This window comes from Gopherus flavomarginatus, chromosome 4, assembly GCF_025201925.1.
Source record: "Gopherus flavomarginatus isolate rGopFla2 chromosome 4, rGopFla2.mat.asm, whole genome shotgun sequence".
Lineage (NCBI taxonomy): Eukaryota > Metazoa > Chordata > Testudines > Testudinidae > Gopherus > Gopherus flavomarginatus.
In genome coordinates this window covers 102,341,625-102,359,933 of record NC_066620.1, presented here as the reverse complement: position 1 = coordinate 102,359,933, position 18,309 = coordinate 102,341,625, and the positions used below count along the sequence as shown (strand labels likewise).

General features: G+C 39.7%; 1 protein-coding gene across 1 annotated transcript in view; it reads left to right on the top strand.

The window, feature by feature from the left end:
* The window catches only part of PLEKHG1 (pleckstrin homology and RhoGEF domain containing G1), a 224,319-nt gene that overhangs the window by 48,453 nt on the left and 157,557 nt on the right, over positions 1–18,309 (top strand). Inside the window, exon 2 of the mRNA XM_050949995.1 lies at positions 14,858–14,932. Coding sequence (XP_050805952.1) covers positions 14,884–14,932 — 49 coding nt within the window. The 5' untranslated portion in view covers positions 14,858–14,883. The remainder of the gene's footprint in view (positions 1–14,857; positions 14,933–18,309) is intronic.

Genomic DNA, 18,309 nt, shown 5'->3' with positions numbered 1-18,309 from the left:
GTGAAGTCATCTGGCTGAGTTTGTGACACTACAGTCACTTTCCAAACAATGAGTTGTGATACCCTAAGCACAGGCTGAAACAAAAAGAGAAGCTTCTGTATTAAACACTCCCATGCAGCTCCAATAATAGAAAAATAATCAGCAGAAGTCTAATATGCCTTAGAAGTAAATCTCAGGGGTCTTCTTCCACATATCCTACCTCACAGAAGTCTGGGACTTTACTCTCTTTAGAGCCATTTCCTTAAGATAACTGGGCAACTGCTAGCCATTTGTACAGACAGTGTTTGTAACCCAGGATTTGCCCTTGCTGATGATCCCGACTCCTGACTTTGTAGCAGCAGCAGCAGCCGCCTCTGACTAAAATTTGAAATCTGTGATGCAGGTGCTGGGAATTGGAGAACCAAATTAAAAAAATTAATTCTAAAAGTGAAATGAGCATGCTTAGGTGTCTTTTAGCCACATCAGAGTTTATAGGAACAGTTTTATGTTTTTTGAAAAGTAGTTCTGGTGTTTAACACCAGTGAGACCCATATTTCCTTAAGGTTTCTTTCCTTATGTGAATGCACAAGAAAGGCATTCATTAGTGCTGAAGGAAATGGCTTCATACATAATGAAAGACTTTTGTTATAAGCTAGTGTTACTGGTCAAATGGTGGTGCTGTGCTATAATTAGTTGTATATTGTCAGTCAATATGGATTTATGTGCAGCACGTTTATTACTGTTAAATCTCTTTGCAGTCAAGATTGAATATATCTAATTGTTCTCCTTGTAGTTCTGTCTGTCTTTTGTGCATAGGCAGTGCATGTTTCATCAAGAAGATGAGATGCTGAAGATGAATAAATACCAAAACCATGTGTTGCAACTTGAGTGAAGTGGGGGGGGGGGTAGGGAGAGAGAGAGAGAGAGATGAACTATTACTCTGTCGTGTGTATATGTGATCTTGACTCCCTCTAGTGACTGAGTTCAGTGACTATTCAGCTAATTATAATATTGCAGAGCTTAACAAAAATAGATGTGTGCTTTTGGTGTTGAAAGTCACAGGTTCGATTCCAGACAATTGTTGTGTGTGTGTCCAAACCTCTTTACACAGCAAGAAGAGAATGTCACTGTTAGTTCAAGAAGAAGAAAGCTAGGAACTACAGTGCAGAAAAGATCCAAGCAGTTTTTAATACAATCTATTAGTCTGAGAAAAGATTGAAGTGTGTTACAAAGCCAGTCCAGTTTAAAAATGCAAACGACTCCTGAAAATGTCAGACCATTGTGTGCTAATTCTGTCCTTTGAATGTGTTTGTAGATTAGATTTTTAAATCTGATTTGCCTTATGTAGTCCTAGATAGCATCCAGCAGTAAAACTTACTTTTTGTAAAAAGCAAATCCAGGGAACATAATGCTATAGAAATTCAGTTATTGTTTATCTTTAAAACTGTCCTAGCAATTTTTTTTATAATGAAAACCACATTGTTTAGACGTTACTGTGGAAACGTGAATCTGATGCAATGCATTATACCTGGTGCTATGCCTTAAATCGAGGTGGGCAAACTTTTTACCCCAAGGGCTACATCTGGGTATGGAAATTGTATGGTGGGCCATGAATGTGAATGGGGGTTTAGGGGGTAGGGATAGGGCTCTGGCTGAGGCTGAGGGCTCTGGGGTGGGGATGAGGGGTTGGAGATGCAGGAGGGTGCTCCGCTCTGGGACCAAGGGGTTCGGAGGGTAGGAGGGAGATCAGGGCTGGGGTAGGGGCACGGAATGGGGATCAGGGGTGCAGGATCCTGGAAGCAGCGGAATGTCCCCACTCTGGCTCCTACGTGGAGGCGCGGCCAGGTGGCTCTGTGCACTGCCCCTGCAGCTTCCATTGGTCATGGTTCCCGGCCAATAGGAGTTGTGGGTGTGGCATTTGGGGTGGGGGCAGCATGCAGAGCCCCTTGGCTGCCTCTGTGCATAGGAGCCAGAGGGGGGACATGCTGCTGCTTCTGGGAGCCATGCAGAGCCATGGCACGCGTGGAGTGGGGCAAGCCTCGGACCCTGCTCCTTGGCTGGAGCGCCAAGCGGCGCAAGCCCTTGAGTCCACTCCCCAGCAGGAGTTTGAGGGACAAGATTAAAACATCTGAAGGTCTGGATGCGGTCCCCAGGCTGTAATTTGCCCACTCCTGCCTTAAATGCACTGAAATCAAACTAACACAGAACACACTTCCTGCTTGATGTTCAGTATATTTCTTTGTGAGCACGTGTCAGTAGTGTTCTGTGATCTGCACTGGCTGCTGTATGCTTTCTTGAAGGAGTTTGTGTTGATTTTTTACCTATAAATCAGACTGCCTCTTTATTAGCGTGAAACTGCCATAAGGTGCATTCCAGAAAGAGCCTAGGCTAAGCCAGCCATCTTGTCCCGGCTGTCTGAAATAGCCCAGATTTGTTGAACTTCAGGGCATGTTACAAAGTCTCTCAATATTCCTTAGGCTTTGAGAGACCAAAGGTGTGTTCAGCACTAGTATGTGTAGATGAGGTTGGTACCATTTAGGTTAGTTTTTTTTTCTAGTTACTGTCTGATTTTGGCGGGGGCAGGGGATTGAAGGGAGGCTACTGGCTTTATTTGCATCTGTATTGTTGTGCATATATGTATATGTAAGGTGGATATATATCTATATTTAAAAAGTCCATAGAACTTTGCATAGGAGCTTCCATGCTTTTTTATATTGGTCTTATAAATCAAAGTAAATGAAATAAGGGTAGAAAATGGTTTGGTTCAGAAACTTCCTAGACACTGAAGATAAGCAGGACCCCCTCGGATAACCAAAAGCCATATAGAATTATCCTGCTGGTTTGAGGCTGATCTGTAGCAATTGACTAAAGCTACTAAAGAGTGGGTATCATCCACAAATTACAAAGGAACATAATGTTGCATTCTCAGGAAGTAGCCAGTGCCACCTGCAGGAACTATGTTGCTACATATTGTTTCTGTATTTCAATGTACAGCAAAAACCATATGAGATAGATGTAACAAATTTGAATATGATCATATTGGAGGATGCTGAATTCCATTTTTTACTATATAGATAGCATCGTGCTGATAAACAGTTTAGGATAAATTGTTTGGTTAAATTAATCTCCAAACAGCAACACTAACTAAACCACAGAAGTATGGGATGATATGGACACCACCTTGCTTACACTAGGAAATAACCATTGGAAGTTGCCTACTTGTAGATTCTTTCTTTTTTCCTGGAAATCTTGTGAAAAGTATTACATGTACCAGTACAGGAATTACTTAAACTGTAGGTAAAGGATGAGGGAACCTATGTGTGATAGAGATCAGAGGTAAATATTATTCCTGGACCACTGTTGAGTTTATAAATCATTCAGTGACTCCTGCATTGGTTTACGCCACATTACTACTTCAGTAATATAGATCTATATTTCCCTGTTTCACTGTTCAAAACCAATATTTGTTCATCTATGGTATCGATACCCATCACTGACTACTTGAATATCTGCTAGATTAAATAGATTGGTGTAACATGGCTCCTAGTATATGTTTGAGTTTTCATTTTTCTTTCTTCTCATCTTCTTTGGTTATAGAAAACTCTACTTGGGATAGGTTTTCTTTTTCTTTTTTCCCTTGGAGGATTGGGGGCAGTAGTTTGTAAAGTGGAAGGTCTCAGAAAATGACTGTAAATTGATCAAATTCTGGATTAGTATGATCTCTTCAAGGTGTTCATTTGGTCTCCCTCGGTGGAGGATGCCTTATCTTTTGGCTCTTGCACACTTTATCCTGGATTTCATGATCTACATTGCCCCAGAAAAACATGCTGTCTTGGTTCACAGATGGAGATGCCATTGCTAATGTAGCTGGGACCTGATCCACTAATGGCTTTGAAAATCATTACCAAGGCCGTGAGCTGGCACTGGAAGTGGATTGGTAGCCTATTACGAGCACATTGGCTAACTCTTGGAGAAAGCAGACAGCCACATTCTGCACAAATTGGAATTTTTGCATTGTGTTCAGATTAGACAATAATTCAGTCCAGAGGTGACAAACGCATGAAAGCAGGAGAGGGCAGGTGGTGTGTGTTTTGTCACTGTTGCTACTTGAACTGTTAGGTTCAGTGATTGCTCACATAGGATCCTGAGGCTTTTGATGGAAATGAGATGGTGTAGTGATGACGGGGGCGGCTCCAGGCCCCAGCACGCCAAGCACGTGCTTGGGGCGGCATGCCGCTGGGGGCGCTTTGCCGATCACTGGGAGGGTGGCAGGCGGCTCCAGTGGACCTCCCGCAGGTGTGCCTGCGGAGGGTCCGCTGGTCCCGCAGCTCTGGTGGACCGTGGGACCAGCGGACCCTCCACAGGCACACCTGTGGGAGGTCCGCCGGAGCCACCTGCCACCCTCCCGGCGACCGGCAGAGTGCCCCCTGTGGCATGCCGCCGTGCTTGGGGCAGCAAAATGTCTAGAGCTGCCCCTGAGTGGTGATGATGGTGCATGCCTTAATTTGATAAGGAGGAGAGCATCTCTGCTAGCTCCTCAAAGTGCTCCCCTTCACACCAACATAACTTAGCTCTTGCCTGGACTGAGTTGAAGCCAGCTGCTCTTTACTCAGGAACTGGTCTCTCTGGTAGGTGGTGTGACATCTTAATAGTAATGATATTGATTGCGACTATGAGGAAAAGACACAGAACTGAGTGCTGTCAGTGTGGTGTTGACAGTGGAATTCATGGCATCTTGCTTTAACTCTCAAGTGGTCTTTTGTATATTGTGATATGCAGGGAAGATAGCATAGACCTCTGTGGGGCCATCAGGGAGAAGGGCAGTTACTCATCAACACTCTGGTTTCTGCTGGACAGAAATGAATGGAGCCATTGTGGTGCTGTGCTGTGTACTCTATACGGGAACTTCCAAGGTGAAGATATCGCCAACTTGATATTTATTGTAGACAAGAACTCTAACTTTCAAGAGAGGGATCTTAAGCTGCTGGAAACATAGGGAAAAAATTAAGGCCTTTGGACATGCTTAACTTTGATGATTTCTATTCTTTTATCCCCTCTTGCCTTTATTTAGAATTTTACTGGGTTTTCAGTGTGTTTAAGGATGGGCTTGATTTTAAAGAATGTTCTTGTTTATTACCATTATTTCTGTATACTTATTACCATAATGACAGCATGGTGGAGATGTTTTGTCTGAGGGTGTTCAGTGACCCAACCAGTGACAGTGTGGCTTATGTAGAATCCGTGACACCAAGGAGAAAGGCAGAGGGCCAGTGGACCAGCACTCAGTTAGTGTGGAATGTAGATCCAGAAGATTGAGAGGGAACATGGTATCTAAAGTCCTAGGGTGAAATCCTGATCCCCTTGAAGTGAGTGGCAAAACTAGTGGAGATAGGATTTCACCCTTGGCAATACAAAAGGGTATCTCAGCCTTTTGATAGAAAGTATTTGATCTATACATAATAGACTATATTGTCCATGATTCAGGAAAGCCCTTAAGCATGTGATTAACTTTAAGCAAGTGCTGAAGTCTGATTCGAGTTAAGCACATGATTATGTGCTGTCTTGAATAGGGATGCGTTCCTGAACTGGGGCCTACCCATTCAGTTGTTGCTGCTGGTGCCTACAGGGAGATGTTTTGCTTGTCTCTCAAGAATTAGGCTGTGTCTACACTACAGACCTTACAGTGGCACAGCTGTACCACTGCAGTTGCACCACTTCAAGGTCTGCTGCGTAGCTGCGCGTGCGCTCTTTCCCTAGTATAACTGAACCACCCCCAATGAGTGGTGGTAGCTGTGTTGGCGGGAGAGCATCTCCCACCAACATAGCGCTGTGCACCCGGATGCTATTGTCGGTGAAACTGATGTGGGTCGGGGTATGGGTTTTTTTCTCTGATTTGTTTAGTTCAAATAAGAATCCAAACATTGGACAGTGTTATTTCAAACTACTGATCCTTTTTGGAATACAATTAGTGATTGCTGCTTTTATTAAGGCTACACTTTAGGAGAGTTTACTCACTGTGCTGTTTCCTTATGTAATACAAATGAGTTGCATTTGTTGTGTTCCTTTTTAAATACAATTTAATCAATGATATGTGCATTATTTTGAACATTGCAATGAATGGAAATGTCATTTTTGCTCTGTTTTTTTGGAGCACTTCATTTTTATAATATTAAAGTTAACTTCTCTTTTGCCTTTTCTGCAACTTCTGAAGTATTTGCAGCAGTTCTGGGTTTTGAGAGGAAAACTGATCTACCACTAGAAAGTTCAAGAAATTTTTGTTCGAAGACCTCCCACTGGGCCCATTTGGGTGGTCCTGGCTGATTATGGCATGTAAAAATGCATGGCCGCAGATCAGTATGCTTTTGGTTACTGTTAGAGCTTTGCTTACTTTACTTGAGAAACATCAACAGTATAGTTGTATTTATTCATAATATCATGGATAAATGCATATTGCATTTCAAGCTTCCTAACTGGGTAGTAATAATACAGAGCTCTTATGTAGCACTTTTCAGTGTTCCTGCAAAAAACAGTAATTAGAATCACAAATACTGTAACTTTGGCATTGTAAGTGTCATGTGGCCTAATAGTTGAAGACACAAATAATGGCTTTTTCAATGATTGCAGCTCAAATAAAAACATTCAAAAGTGTCCTGTAAGATTATTTTTCATGGGGTCCCTTGTATGATTGAACTCACAACTGTTCGTAACCCAGAGGTTCACAGTAGGATTGTTGTATACATTGATTTATTTTGATTAGAAAGTAAGTAGAGTTGCATTCTTCTATCTCTTATCTACAAGAATATAACCCCAGCACTACTTTTGGCCATTGCAAAAGGAAAGGATCTGTTCCTTAATTTTATACGTAGGTTTTATATACAACTGCTATTGGTATGGTCAACCCCAAATGATCAAAATTCATGTTAACATCCCCTTTCAAACAACAAACACACACGAGACTGGCTTAACAATCATTATGAATAATAATAAATTTGGTGTTCTTTTATTTTAGTCTTTCAGCTTTCAACACTTTCAAGCTTTTTTCTGCAACTATGAGGTTTAGAAACTTAAATTATTTCTTAAATGAAAGCTGAGATTCTTGCATAGTCCCTTCCTTCCAGGAGCTGTGGTTTTAAATAAGACATTGTGTCGTTGGCGATCCCTTGAGGTCGAGGATGATCTTTCACAGGTATTATTTTTTATAGGTCCATTGGTGACTGAGGAGTCCAGTCCTTGAGCCACAGGCTCATTGGCAGATGTTGCAGGTGGTGTTGGAAGTCAAGTTTGGGCCATGATTGCTGTGTGACTGTCTTTCCTTTCTTGCATTTTTCTGAGACCAGGGCAAGGCAATTTTCCTCAAAAGTGGACATTCCCTCTCTGATAAGTCTTTGCCAGTTATCCCTATTTTGGACTAGTGTGTCCCAGTGTGTGGTGTCGATACCACATCTGTTGATGTTTATCTTGAGAGTGTCTATAAAGCATTTCGTTTGGCCTTCCTGTTTCCTTTCTTTTTTGGTGAGTTGGGTGTACAGCAGTTGTTTTGGTAAGCATACATCAGGCATGTGCAACAGTACCCACTGCACCTCAGCTGGTGCTGGATAATTGGGGCCTCAACACTGAAGATGTTGGCCTCTGTGAGGACATTGACGTTAGTGTGACGATCCTCCCGCTTTATGTTGAGGATCTTCTGAGGAAAGTGCTGGTGCTGGCCTTCTAGGTTTCTCAGATGTTTTCTATAGGTCACCTAAGTCTCTTAGCTGTAGAGGAGAGTTTGGATTATCACCTCTTTATAAACTAAAAGTCTAGTGTGTGTTCTGATGCTGTGACTTGCTGAACACCCGGCGAGGCAGTTTGCCAAAGGCAAGGCTGTCACAGCGAATTCTGTGCTGAATCTCGACATCCATGTCTGCCCTCTGATTGAGATGGCTGCCAAGATAGGCAAAGTTCTTCTTTGTCGATGTAGATCTTTCTTGCTGGGTCTGATGATTGGGGACTGACTGGTTGAGAACTTTTGTTTTGCCGATGTTCAGAGTTAGCCCTAGGCTTTTGTAAGCTGCAGAGGAACAATTAAGGGCTGTTTGTAGATCCTCCTTTTGAGTGTGCAACTACAGCGCAATCATCAGCATACTGGAATTTGATTATTGTTGCTGATATTACTTTAATTCTGGCACAGAGATGACAAAGGTTAAAGAGGTTGCCATCAGTCTATTGGATGCCAATGCCCTGTGGTAGATGGCCTTCGGTTACTGTGTTCCTAGCTGCTAAGAAAATGGAGAAAAGGGTAGGTGCCAATACACAACCTTGTTTTATGCCAGTTCAGATGACAAAGGGCTCAGAGGTAGAGCCACTGCACAGGACGGATGCAGTCATCTGGTCATGGAGGAGTCTTACAATGGTGATAAATTTGTTTGGGCAGCAAAACTTTGACCTGATTTTCCACAGAGCCTCATGGTTGACAAAAGTCGAAGGCTTTGGTCAGATCGATAAAAGCCATATACAGCTCCTGGTGGTGGTTTTGACATTTTTCCTGGATCTGGCTGGCTGCATGTCGTGGTGGCTTGTGATGGTCTGAAACCAAATGGACTCTGGCAGTACTTCCTCTGCAAGAGGGAGCAGGCGATTAAGATAGATTCTAGCAAGAATCTTCCCAGCAATGGAGAGGAGGGCAATGTCTCAATAGTTGCCACAGTCAGTCCTTCTATTTTGAAAATGATGGTGATGTTAGCATTATGTAAGACATCATGTATCATAAGACTCACAAAAAAATCGTGTTAGTTGGAGCACCTTGTCTACTTTCCTTGGAAAATGTTGTTTAATTTGTCAAAGTTTAGGCTGTGTATTGATCATGTTTTTTACTATACTTATATTAAAGTCCCGTGAGTATTATGTATTTACTCACACAAAAAGTCCCATCGAGATCTATCTGTCTGTGCAATACAGAATTCAGGGTCAGGGCCTCAGTTTCTGGCTTGAAAGTAAATCTTCCTGTTGCACACCTCTCCTTCTTCCCCCAGCCTTGCCATTCCTCTAATCAAAAACACAAAACTAAAAAATTGTTTTCTGAATTCTGTTTACCTAAATATCCAGCAAAGCGGAAGCTGTTATCTTGACAACTTGATGTGAGTTGGAAAGAAATCAAACTGGATTCCTGCATTTTAAGTATAATTTAAAATTGTAGCCTTCACTTAGTTCTGGTCAGTGCTGCTCAGAATAGATCTAGAGAACACTAGGGTGACCAGATAGCAAATTTGAAAAATTGGGATGGGGGTGGGGGGTAATAGGTGCCTATATAAGAAAAAGCCCCAAATATTGGAACTGTCCCTATAAAATCGGGACATCTGGTCACCCTAAGACAACACTGGGGTAGAAAGCTCAAGGACTGGTGTAAACTGATGTTGCTGCTGTTGCTAATGCTGGGGGAGTTGTGCTAGTACTAGAGTAATGGTGGTAAACTTCTTTAAATTGTCAGTGTAGAAAAATGTAGGATGATCGGTAGTACATTTGATTAGGTTTACTGATTTTATGAAACTGTGAACAAGTATTTCTAAGTAATGTTTTGGAGATTTCTTTTTCTAGAGCAAATGGGCCTTTTTAAACTTACTGCATATTTATATAGGTGAATAACAATTTGAACATTGTAGCAAATCAGAGACTTTAGCAGCACTGTGTTATATTTACATGTAGTGTATTGGTAAGTAGTGAAAATCCACCAATGGAATGATGGTGTTGAAATTCATTTGGATTATCCAAGTGAGTTCTTCTAACAGACAGCCATTAAAGCTATTGAAAGTACGAATCGATTCAGTAAACACCATGTCTTGTGTGGGGTAATTGAATAACTCTGCTTTCAATATAGAACTCCATTACGAAAAATGTCAAGGTCATTCAAATGCCAGCTTGAATCTTGTTTTTTTTTTTTTGTGCAGCAAACAATAGGGCATGCTCAGTGAAGAGATGGAGACATGCATGTCATTAGAGTCCTAAGACTCTAAGGGGGGAGGGATAGCTCAGGGGTTTGAGCATTGGCCTACTAAACCCAGGGTTGTGAGTTCAATCCTTGAGGGGGCCATTAAGGGAACTGGGGTAAAAATCTGGGGATTGGTCCTGCTTGGAGCAGGGGGTTGGACTAGATGACCTCCTGAGGTCCCTTCCAACCCTAATAGTCTATGATTCTATGATTCTAAGATGTGAAAATTGGCAGGTGTCTCGTTTTAAATGTAATGTTCTCTGGCAACAGATTGAGGTGTCACAAAGGCAAGGTTTAAGATCAAGCAGAAGGGAATGGTGATCTATAATGTGAAGAAGTAGTCTGAATTTATACTTAAAAAAAAAAAACAGAGAAGACAAAAAATGAGTGACCAAGAAAATAGTTTTATGTGTAAATGTTTTCTTGCTCCTATTTAGCCCCAGGAAAAAGTTCCCCTTTAAAAAAAAACATAGATTTGTGAAGGAGATTAGGAATTTTATTTCATGGTCACTGGTATTTTAGTGATTAATACCACTTAAATGTTTAATTCCATGATGCTCAAAATTAAGAGACACTCATATCCATGTTTTATTCTTTACTTTTAAAAAGTTGTAAAGTCTGCATTTGTAATATGAAACCTGTTTTTTAAAAAAACCTAGGGGTTATAGAAACAATTCTCTGGAAATCTAAAAGGGGTGATATAACAACATAAGTAAATGCAGTATTTAATTCTTTCAGTCAAACATATAAGGTAATTGATTAGTACCTATAGGCCTTACTGAATAAACAGCATTTGAGTTGTATACTAGCTAAATATTCACAAACAATATGCATCATTGAATCCAAAGTGATGGCAGTGAGCTTGCCAAGACTGTGTATTTATTCCAGCCAACTGTTTCATGATGATAAGCATATGTAATTCATTTTTAGTAATCTGTTTGAAAAGCAGGTGGAGATGAAAAATTAATCACTGCTGGAGAGTGGCTACAACTTGTTTCTATTTTATTATAGACTTGAATTTTTAAAGGATTTCTAGAGAACTTTTCTTAAATCATGTGTCAAGACCATACTTGTTTAAATGGTGTGGTAGGTTGTACAACTGCCCTCTATATAGCCAGATGGATGGTAATTTTCAACTCATGTATAAAATCATCATCAGTGAATGCAGGGTGTTGGAAAATTCAGAAATTACAATTAACTACTTCATAATAAGTAGTAGTCTTTTACTACCTGCTAGGATGAAATTTACCTGCTAGGTATCAAATCTTGCAGATCATAATCAGGCAAAACTCTCTCTGAAGTCAGTGGGAATTTTGCCTGTGTAAAGACAGTGTAGGATTTATCTCCTATATTCTTATGTTGAATTCCACCCTGAAACTTGTAAGACCATGCTTATCATTTATAAGCTTTGCATGTATCTTTAAAATTGTGAATGCAGCCATAGCACTGGACAGCCATGTCTGGTATAAATATAAATAAATATGCCTGAGAAATCAGAAATACATTGTATTGTTGCATTTTATATATACAGATCATTTGATAAAGGTCAGTGCTGAAATGTTTATTTTTGTGCTAGGGCTGGCAATAGGGATTTGAACAAACCCTTTGAATCAGATATGGGCATAATGGTTTAAAAAATCTGAAGCTCCTTATTTGGACACACACTCTATTCCCTAAGTCACCTTATACCAAAGTTAAGATGTAGAAGTCTTCCAGAATGCTATATTTGGTGACCTTGTAGACCATCCTCTGAATTCCAGGGCATATCCATACAAGTAAACCAACTTCCTTGTGTGAGGAAGCTGTTATGAACAGAGAAGTTGAGCAATTTTTTTGTATGCCTTTTAAGCTTCTAATGACATAAACTGGGCTGCTATTACTTAACATAAAAATGTCTAGTGCCATAAACTGCATTGCACTTCATAAACCATCACCAGACATGTTCCATTCCCCAATGAGTTCTCTCTGTTTCTCAGGTTGGAATGCAGGCTCCTTGGGGCAGAGAGCTGTCTTCCTCTCTTTTATACACCTGCTGTCAGAGCTTAACTAATAATAAGGAATGTATTTTTAACCAGTAATGGGAAAATCTTAAAATTTGCAGAGGCTTAAAGGTAGAGTTTGTGTCAAACATTTGAAAAATGTTTGACACACACTAGCTATAAGCCAATACAAAAGATGATCCATTAGCATAAACCAGTGACAAAATCTTGTTGTGAATCTCATTCAAGTTGAGAAACAGATTGGGAGTTGAAAAAACAGGAAGGCTTGTTTTTGTTTTCCAATCTATAAATAAAAACTAGACATGAGAGAATGACACCTACCAGTTCTAAAATCTTGACGGATATGGTGATAGTGAATTGAACTGATTGTTTCTTAACTACAGATACTTTCTTTGTTTAATAAATCAGTTAGTTTGAAATACAAACGTACTGATAAACTTAAGAAAAAATATGTATCCAGAGTATTTAAGGTAGCCTTATTTAACTAATGAAGATAAACATTTTTTAAATGCTGTTTTTATGCATTTTAATTGAATTCCAATGTCCATCCAAATGTACCTTGTCACAAAGTGTAAAAAACAAAACAAAACTATAGTAAATAAGAAATGCATCATCTGCCATTTTATAACATAATAAAAATGTAAAAATTAAGAATCTGAATAAATGTATGCAATTGCTTAAACAAATGTAGATAGACAGACATAGTGTATCCTCCTGGTTAGCAAAATAAGTACAAACTATAGTGTAAAGACTACACTTACTTGTGATATCAACATATTTTAAAAGTTACTAACCAATGAGAATCAACCTCTTTCTTTAGGAAAATAACCAAGACAAAAAAAAGTACAAATGCAAAACAAGATTAAAATCAGTTATTTTTAAAGCAAGGTTTCCTGCTTGCTGATTTTTAAATCATGATTAAAATGGATATTTTAAATCACTTTGGTTTAAAATATCCATCTGTCTTATTAAATTGGATGAAATGGCTATTGAAGAAAAAGATTGAAAGAAATAAATGTGTGGGGTATGCTAAGAGATGATATAAGGTATAGTGTGTGGAAACGGTGGTAGTGATCTACAGATGTGTGAAGGGTTTAAATCAGAGGAAAGTCAAAGTATAAGGCTGGTGCAAACAGGCCAGGAGTAGTGGGATGCCACTGAGAGGGAAAAGTCAGGATGAATTTCAGGAAATATCTCCTGACATTTGGTTCCATTAGGCTGTGGAATATTCTCCCAAGGGAAGTTATTGAAAGCCCTGTTGAAGGGAAACAGCCGGAAATAGGCTGGACAATACACTAATAAATACTGTGTACTGTTATGAAGGTCTTATTCCCCAAAGGTGTTAACATAATCCAGAAAATGCCCAGCAATAAACATGGGCTGGGGCCTGCTTGATACCATGGTGAACACATCATTAAAAATCCTTTTAACCTTTTATTAAAGATAAGGAAAACCATTAAAGCATTTGAAATATAAAGTATTGAATATAAAGTATTGAATAAGGCTTTCATTTTAACATCATCCCTTATTTCCTTTCCATTTAGCTAGAGACAGGTTTTAGAAGGAAAAACCACCTTGTTTAACAATCTGTTAAATGGTAATAACTGTCATTTGGGGGAAGAGAGAAGAAGTTAACTGGGATTGGCTTCCGCTGTTGCTGCTGCTGTTAAAGTCTGATCCTGTTTCATCCCAGGTGGTGGTTTGGGATTCAGCTGGAGGTGGTAGAGGTGGTGATGTTGTCTGGGTCCCTCTTTCTGGCCTAATCTGATCACGTCATCTTTCAGGATCAAAATGATAAAGGCCCAGTGTCCAGGGAAATGGTGGGAATGGCAATCATAATGGTGAACCTTGCTCCAGTAGCCAAACTTCCTCTCCAAAGTCTCTCCCTTTAAGGACCCAGAAAAGGAATGGTGGGTGGAGTGTAGGGTGACCAGATAGCAAGTGTGAAAAATCAGGACAGGGCTGGGGGGTAATAGGTGCCTATATAAGACAAAACCCCACATGTCGAGACTGTCCCTATAAAATTGGGACATCTGGTCACCCTAGTGGAGTAGCCTATCCCCTCATTATTTTGTCTACCAACTTTTCAACACACCAATTTTCATTCACTGATTTTAGTTCTGCATTTTACGTGTTTACTGAGCATAATCTTAACACAGCCCTTAAGTTGTATCAGTAGACTTTCTTTGTTTGGACTAATTCAGTTTCTCTCTTCTTTGCACCATTTTCCCACTGGTTGCTATAGGTTATTGTGACATCTTGTGAACTTTTCATAGTTGAGGGTAAATGTCATAATTATCACAACAGGCCCTGAAGTGGCAGGGAGAGTAGTGACCTAAAAGATCTTTTCTCTCTAAATTCTATTATTCTATTTTAAGATTAAGATCACTAACCAATACAATAATATTTTAAATAAGCAAATACTATTTTTCAGACTTAAGTAAAACTGTTGTTTTTTAAAAAAGCTTAAGACATCTACTTTGATGTTACCCTCATAGTAACAATTGTTACTACTTTGTCTGACATGTGGCTATGAATAACCCTTCTATTGAATGGTTGCTACAGAGACTTTTGATTGAGAATTCACTTTAAAAAAAAATTACGACACTGAGACAAAAACCAAAACCATCCAAAACCATTTCTACTTTGCTGTGATCCTCTAAAGTTATTGCACCTATCTGTCAGGTTCATTGCTACATCCAACTGTGTTTATAAAGCTTTAGCACTACATTTATTAATCTGAGATTCATATTACCTGTTGAACAACACTTGTTGAAATGAATGGCATTTTCTTTTGGAGTGTGAGTGTGATCTAGGGGCTGAAATTGTATCCCTAACCTGTGGAAGGAAAGGTGTCCTTCAGCTGGAATGTACTGGCTTTGCTTTAGAATACTTTGCTTTCTTTGTCCCTCAGGTTTCACTAAGCTGGTCTCAGCTGAGATGCCAGATAAAACACCAGGGAGTTCAGAAACCATCTCCAGGAATGAAGGTTAGTATTCTCATTAGTATTCTCATTTTCTCTGACTAAATATTGCAGGCAAGAAACCTTCAAATCTTTTGTGACTTCAGCCTATGAAAAACTTCAATTCTTTTTAAAAAGAGAAAGAATTGGCTTTTCAAAGATATGACTTATAGGAGAACTAGGAAAGCTTTCCTATATTTATGCCTAATTCAACACATTTACTCCTCAAGACACATTTGTTCAATATTGATTATTTTTCACTTATTTGTGAGTAGTCTCTCTTCTATAATCTTTATTTCTTGATGGTAATTAAATGCATAATATTTGAAAAGATTTAGAGCTGTCCAATGACCTAATAATTTTTCACTTTTTGGAGAGAGTGACTAGTCTTCTGCAGTAAGAATAATGGGAATACTATTGCCTAAGACTAATATTTTTAAATGTGGGAGACTTAAGTTAGCCACCCAGATCTGTATTTAGTCTAAATTTCAACAGGAGCTCAACTTGTGTAGTTCCCATTGAACTTCAAATGCTCAGCTTCTCTGAAAATCAAGCGACTGGTTTTTTAGATGCATTTAAAAACTTTGAACATGGTTCCTAGTGGTAATTTGTCATTGCAAATATATCACATGATCTTGAATGTTCAGTGGTCTCCTCTCAGAATAGTCCTAGGACTAGAAATAGAAGGGCTTTCCAGATCAGCATTGAGGTAATTTGACAGACCTTTGTGGCGGAAGCTTTCAAAGCTTGTGCCTGTCTCTGGGATCTGTAGCACTCTTATCCTCGCTTTCATAATTACTGTATTCCCTCAGTCTTTTAAAAATAATTTGTTATGAAAGTAATTTGCAATTCAGGTTGCTTTACCCTACTCTCCATATTGATTTTTTTAAAAGAAATATACAGCTTAGAATTGGGATTTTTAAATATTTATAAAATATCTTTTTTTGACACTGAGACAGTGAGATCTAGACCTCGGTTGTCACTTCGACATTTGAAAGAAATCATGCAACACTTTTTTTTATAAATAACAGCAGATAAATAATTCCTTTTCCTTTGAAAAATAGATATGTTTATCTACAAAGAACCTATTAAGTTCTTGTTTAATTTACAATGTGGTTTGGTAGGTATTGCTAAGGACATTTTAAATGCCAAGATTGAGACACGTGCAGCTTTACATGGAACCCTTCTAATGACTGCTTTCAGGACAAAGCTATGCACATTTTTGTGTGCCTAGCCTATGGATGAGATATCTTGTGCAGTAAAAGCATTATGACTTTTTAAGTACACTTAGAATTGATGTTTGTATTCTTCTTCTGTTAGAAATTTTATTTGGAGCAGATTATTGTTGCATACCTTGTTGGGTGTATTAAAGCAAATTAGAAAAACATATTTATGGCTGTCTGTGTAGTAGCATTAGTAAAGCATGAATGGGTTTTTATGATATAAAATTACCTTAAATTCCATGTAGAAATATTAGATTACCGTTTCTGAATTGTGAATTCATTTACAATTTGTGTATGCAGGTGTTAGTCATTCACTAATCCTTTGCTTCCCAGAGAAAAACTGGGGTAAAGTAGCACTTGAATAGAGAAACAATTGAAAAGTTTGAGTGCAAGTTTGGACGAAAACTACTTCTTTGAAAGACAATTTTATTTTTTGTTACTATAATGCATTTTAATTCATCACTTCAGTGTGGGCCAATATTCTAGTAAATGGGGCTTGTTTGTAATTTGTTGGGTTTTTTTTTTGTTTTGTTTTTTTGTTTAAACTGTCCTTCAAGAAGGAAAAAGGGACAGGGATTTAAGGGGACTCAGAAAGAACAGAGGGAAAGGAAGTTTCAGTGTACTTTCCCTCTAAACCTGGAAAGCTAATAGAGATCTCTTTGATGCCACACCTCATGTCTAGACAGTAGGTCTATCTTTTGCTCACGGCTTTCTACTATGCCTTGTTTTCTTTCTTTCTTTCTTGTTGCAAAACCAGTTGGCTGCTATTGCTCTTTTGGGCTTCTATCAAAGTTATACACTCCTCAAACGCTCCTCTGATGATGTGAGTATTTGCCCACGAAAGCTTATGCTCCAATACGTCTGTTTAGTCTATAAGGTGCCACAGGACTCTGTTTCTTCATAGAGGGATCCATTCAAAGCGCTATATGTACTGTTGTACTCTCATAAGCTGTTGTCTAAACAATTTTGTTTTCAGAAAGCTGTTTGTCTTCTTTCAAGGATGTTACCCCTCTAAATCAGGAAGTTAAGAGTAAGTAATTCTGTTTTTTATAGAGGGTGTGTCTACATAACAAAGGAGAAGACCATTTTCAAAAAGGGAGAAAGGGCCGACTGTGGCAACTATCCAGGCATTGCCCTCCTCTCCATTGCTGGGAAGATTCTTGCTAGAATCTTACTGAATTGCCTGCTCCCTCTTGCAGAGAAGTACTGCCAGTGTCCCAGTGCGGCTTCAGACCATCACGAGGCACAATCAACATGATTTTCGCAGCCAGATAGATCCAGAAAAAATATTAAAAACAGCACCAGGAGCTGTATATGGCCTTTATTGATCTGACCAAAGCCTTTTACTCTGTCAGCCATGAGGCTCTGTGGAAAATCATGTCAAAGTTTGGCTGCCCAAGCAAATTTATCACCATTGTAAGGCTCCTGGCTGCCACTAATGAAAGCTGGCCTTCTCTCATATGAGATGTTTCAGTGTTTCCTGTTTTCTCTGCCCCCCATCCAGGGCCGGCTCTACAGTTTTTGCCGCCCCAAGCAGTGCACCGAATTGCCACTGTGGAAGGCGGGGGGCAGTCCGTGTGCCTTTAGGGCAGCAGGTGTGTTTCTGCGGCGGTGGCAATTCAGCGGCAGCTACTATGTTTAGCTGAAGCCGCTGTGGACAGCTAAACGTAGAAGCTGCCACCAAATTGCTGCCACTGTGGAAACGTGCCTTCCGCCCTAAGGGCACATGGACTGCCCCCGCCACCCACGGCGGCAATTCAGCGCACTGCTTGAGGGCAAAACAGGGACTGCTGCCTCTTGCGGATTGCCGCCCCGAGCACCAGCTTGGAAAGCTGGTGCCTGGAGCTGGCCCTGCCCCCTTCTCCCAATTTATATGTTCCATATCTACAGACATGAACAAATTAGAGAGAGGAGAAGAAGAATGGTCCAGTGTTTAGGGACTGGCCTAGGACTTGGGAGACCAGGATTCAATTCCCTACTCTGCTACAGATTTTGTTTCTGACCTGGGGGAATTCACTTAGCTTCTCTGCCTCACTCGTCGTTTGTAAAATGAGGATAATAATACTTCCCTACTTTACAGGGGTGTTGAGAATAAATACATCAAAAATTGTGAAGTGATCAGATACTAAGGCAATGAGGGGCCACATAAGTACCTCAGAAAGATAGATAGGCATGAGAATA